The 5,134-nt window shown below is 41.9% G+C and overlaps 1 protein-coding gene across 1 annotated transcript; it reads left to right on the top strand.

Annotated features, from left to right (window-relative positions):
• Positions 1 to 642: 642 nt before the first annotated feature.
• Positions 643 to 4,946, top strand: lgsn (lengsin, lens protein with glutamine synthetase domain). The gene is made up of 3 exons (XM_089125222.1): positions 643 to 1,970; positions 2,075 to 2,241; positions 3,550 to 4,946. Exons 1-3 carry the CDS (start codon positions 1,292 to 1,294, stop codon positions 4,726 to 4,728), a joined length of 2,025 nt encoding a protein of 674 aa, XP_088981348.1. The 5' UTR covers positions 643 to 1,291; the 3' UTR covers positions 4,729 to 4,946.
• Positions 4,947 to 5,134: the final 188 nt, after the last annotated feature.

A 5,134-nucleotide genomic window follows, 5' to 3' on the forward strand; every position in this document is an offset into this window, starting at 1 on the left:
CAGTTATATATTTTAAACATTTCCTGCAATTGTAATAATAAAAAATAAAGTAAAATAAAAAATTATATATATATAATATATATTACAATTCTAAAGATCTTATATTTGTTACAAATCATTATAATATTTATTATTATCAATAACACTTTTATTCAAAATGTTATTAAATAAATGTAAAAAAAGGTTATTTAATTACATTTAATTAAAATAATAATAATTCTGGCAATTCTGCTATGCTGATGCTGCAAGGCAAGGGCTTCTATACATACACGACGCGCTGTTGTAAGTAACCCATAGCAGATACAGGTGGAGCTTTCTGAAAGCGCTCTTCAACTACTACAGCAAGTATTTGAAGGTTAAGATAACTCATTGGTTACGGATTCAACTGGAACCAATCAACCATGCCCAATCTAGTTTTCATGACAGAACTTTGTATTATTAAAAATAAAAGTTAATTCTATTATTTTATTCATGTAGCCGACACATTTATCCAAAAGTACTTCCAATGAAGGAAAATCACAAACAATTAATCACAAAGGAACTATTAACAATGCCTAATTTTAGGAGCAGTCCAAACTAACATCATTTTAACAAACGCATAAAGATCCAGAATATTTACAATATTTAACTACAACTATGGTGCTCACTCTAAAATTGGAAGATTATGACCTAAACATGGGTCTTGTCTTCATTTAGGGCAATCAAATCTACATTTAACATTCTTGTATACAAGTTTTCATCTGACCCTTTCAAAGATTTGGTTTATTTATCATCTCATAATTTTCTAGAATAAAATACATCTTTGTTTGTAGCCATCTTTTATCAAATATGCCTTCCATTATTAGTTCAAATTTACTAACAGTGCAAAGTGTTCAGTTATGTTCACATTATAATCAATGGCTTTGGCATTCTGTTAAATAACCTTTAGTCAAATAACAGCATCTTTCTAGAGATTTGATGAATGATGTGTTGTGGGCTGTTGAAAACAGCTGATGTGCAGAAGCTCACAATAGATGAGTGGGACTGAACAGACTGGACGGTTCATGCATCTGGTTGGGGAGAAAGGGAGCAGATTGGTTTGTTTCCAGTCTCTGTTAGTCAGTTGTGTGAGCCACTTCGATTGGGAGATGGTTAAGACTTTCCACACATTCACATAAAAAAAAAAAAAAAAAAACGATCATAATGCAAGAATCAGAGGAATCCAAAGATACGGTAAAACTTATTGTTTTGTTTTTTACTTCAATGTTTTTTGTCAAATGCACGGTTGAGTAAAATTGTATTTTGGAAAATTATGTGTTACTGTATTATGAGTTATATTCTGTCTGAATGCAATACATTTCATCTTCAGGAAAACATTCCAGACCAAGTGGATGGAGGAAGTATGAGTGCAGGAAAGAAGGGTGCAGATCTAAGAGAGAAGCATCTATCCTCCTCTAACTGGGACAGAAAAGGGACATCTGTACCCATAGTGCCATCAAACCCACCAATTCCAGGCCCCAAAAATGACACCATCCTTATTTCCATTGGGCCTCCACATCGTTGCCCCTCTGTCTCCAGCGAGTCCCAGTACCAGGGTTTCGAGAGAGAGGACGACTACGCCAACAGGCATGGATGGAGAAGGGAAAACGTGCAATATTACATGCCAACTAGTGAGGGTGGCGTCCCCAAGCAAACAATGGATGAACTGAAAAATGTGTTGCGCGAGAGCTCCCTACTGAGTGAAAAAGTGCAAGGTGAAAGAAGGAGCTACCCTCCTGGTCAAAGAGTGGACTGTAAGCCAGACCAAGTGCCTTTTAAGAGTTTCAGCACGTTCAAGCCAATTTCAGAAGCTAGGAGAGCATCCAGACTAAGCTCTAATTTGGATTCAGGCAGGTCTTCAAGTACTGATGGGCCTCCAGTCAGGTCCTCTGGTGTGAAATCCCCCACTGTTGAGACATCTCACTGGGATGAAGCTGGCACATCACATTCAGGTCAGTATGCGCCTTTGGGTCATCTTCTTCTCTGAGGATATTTATGGTTGTCTGATTTTAATTTGTCTTTCACCCTTCTGTCAATCATTTCATTTTTCCAACAGACAAAGAGAGCTCACAGGCATACTCTTTTGCATCTCAAAGCTTCATTTCTGACGTTGAGAAAATAAAACAGCAAATTGCCCGGGAAAACATAAGCTTTGTTCGCTTTGAGGCCACCGATCTTCATGGCGTAGCCCGATCCAAGACCGTTCCGGCTCGATTCTTTCACGTAAATCTTTTAAATGCCTCTTATTGAGTGTGTTGGTATATGATGGTACAATCTTAAGCTGCTGTTTTCTGTAAAACATTAACTCTGTATAAGGGATCAAGAATTTTCATACATTATATCTTGAATATAATTGTATTTTGTTATAATGGTACACTGGCATAATTTTGCACTGGTTCAGTCAAACTATTTTCAAAGCTATCTCATGACCTCATGTAACGGAGGCCAGCTAGTAGTTGCTGTGCGAGTAAACCTCACTCCCCTGATCTCAATAGGCGCTCTAGTGACAGATTTTTAGACTTTAGCCTCCTTGTTAGAGCGCCCGACTCTCATGCCGGAGACCAGGGTTCGAGGCCCGCTCGGAGCGGGTCGAGTTGGACCCGGGTGGAGGGGTTACATTGGTGCCGTGACCCGGATGAGAGTGAGGTTTAGGGGGCGAGTGTAACGGAGGCCAGCTAGTAGTTGCTGTGCGAGTAAACCTCATTCCCTCATCTCAATAGGCGCTCTAGCACTAGAGGCTGCAGTCTTTAGCCTCCTTGTTAGAGTGCCCGACTCTCATGCCGGAGACCCGGGTTCGAGGCCCGCTCGGAGCGGGTCGAGTTGAACCTGGGTGGAGGGGTTATACTCACTCGCATGAATTTGTGTAATTTGTCTAAACCCCAGTGATGGGTAGGTTTAGTGGCGGAGTCAGGGGTAAGTCATTCGTACGAATTCATTCAAACTGGGCAACTCGTAAAATATGTATGATTTAACACAAATCGTACAAGTGATGTCATGAATTCGTACGAATTAGCCACCTCGTAGAAAACGCGTACAAATTGCCTTGCGATCGGGTTGGTATTTTACAAAGTGTCAATTTCATATGAATTTCATTGATCCCTAACCCCACTTTCAAACCAAACTGTCAGATCATGTGACTTAGTCACCAATTTGACAAAATTTAAAATGGCTACCGATATCAATGCTATCAACCCGAAGTTTCTATGACAGCCATATCCGACGTAAATAAATCAATCAATTGAACTTGCCCCTCATATGTTTGCCAATAAGAAAACTAGAAGGCACCTCTCGGTCATCTATCAATTTGCACATTTGGGTTTACTGTGATTTGGTTTGCTGACATGTCATTAGAGTGCAGGGTTTGGGAGAGAAGAGGGCGTGAGGTTGATGGGTCAGCAAGATGGCTAACTTTGCTTACAGCAGCTTTAATGTTAGTATTAAATTTGACTGTTTAGTGTCCCTTTGTAATAATTATAGTCTTTTTTAAAATGTTGAATCAATACTAAACATGAATCTTTATTGACGCCACAGGAAAAAGCTGTATATGGCATCCCTATGCCGAGAAGCTACCTGGAGTTAACCCTAAGTCCCAAAGTCAATGAAGTTGACCATCAGAGCACAGCCAACTTCAGCAGTGATGTCCTCCTGGTCCCAGACCTCTCCACATTCCAAATCCTCCCCTGGGCGGACCAGACCGCTCGTCTTATCTGTGACCCCTGCACAGTCACAGGAGTACCACTGCGAACATCACCCCGCCTCGTAGCCAAGCAGATGCTCGGCCAGCTCCAGAGCATGGGATTCTCTCTCCACTCATCTTTCACGTACGAGTGCTGTATCTTCGGAGCCCCTGAACGAGTGGGACCCAAAGCTGTGTTCTTCCCTGCCACCACACTGCTGAGCAACTACGATCTACCTTTCCTTCAGCAGTTAGTCAGGGGGATGTACTACATGGGAGTTGATGTTGAGAGCTTCTCATCTGCAAATGGACCAGGACAGATGGAGATTTGCTTCAAATCCAGGTTTGGAATCGATGCCGCCGACAGCGCTTTCACCTTCCGAACGGGAATCAAAGAGATGGCCAGGAAGTTTGACTATATCGCCACCTTTTTCATGGATGAAAACATCCACAATTCAGGATTACTATCCCATAGCCTTTGGGATTCCAGTGGCAGAAAAAGCCTCTTCCACTCAGGCAACGGGGAACTTTCGGAGATCGGCAGGAAGTGGCTTTCAGGTCTCCTCCAGCACTCAGCCGCTCTGAGCTGCCTCTTGGCTCCAGGGATTAGCTGTCGAAACCTCGGCAAGAAAGATTCCAAGAAACATCTTTACGCCACATGCGGCTGCAATGACAACAGCTGTGCCTTTAACGTGAAGGTTCATGGTGGACGGGAGATGCACATCGATAACAAGCTGGGTTCGGCAATGGCCAACCCTTACATCGTGTTGGCGGCCACGATAGCAGCGGGACTGGACGGTATTAGGCGTAATCTCAATGCCGAACAGGTTCTAAGCAGAGCTCCAGTTCAGCAGAAACAGTTCCCCATCCCTGTTAAACTGGACGATGCTTTAGAGGCTCTGTCAGAGGACAGTGTGATTTGTGGTGCATTGGGAGAGCCTTTCGTGCAGTATTTTATTGCCATGAAGCGCGTAGAGATTGAGACCCAAGAGCAGGATGCCGACAAGAACAAGGGACTTGAGTATTTTATTTAACTTGGAATTTGGTCAATTTTGTGGATTTCAAATATCTGATAATACCTTTCTTGAAAATAAAATCTGACTGGTATCTTCAGCACACTGTCTGACTGATTTTGACTGTGTCTGAATAGTCTCAACTTAAAACTTCAGAAGTAAATAGTGACTTTGAAGTTTCAACTTTCCAAATCTGTTGAGTTTGGACCTAAGGTTTCGTATATGCATCCTTGGTCTTCCAGGAGTTGAATTGGACACCCCTGGTATAAAGCGTCTAGTCTGGTTGGCTTGGCACACACAGCTGAATATTACCTTGAACATAATCCTGAGGTCAACTAGTCAAACACTAATTCACAGACTGCCTATATTATGTGAAACTTAATCAAGTCCTTATGGGAAATAAACAGGGACAAAATTCAACTACTGA

Source organism: Pimephales promelas, chromosome 21, assembly GCF_988280905.1.
Source record: "Pimephales promelas chromosome 21, fPimPro1.hap1.1, whole genome shotgun sequence".
Taxonomy (NCBI): Eukaryota; Metazoa; Chordata; class Actinopteri; order Cypriniformes; family Leuciscidae; genus Pimephales; species Pimephales promelas.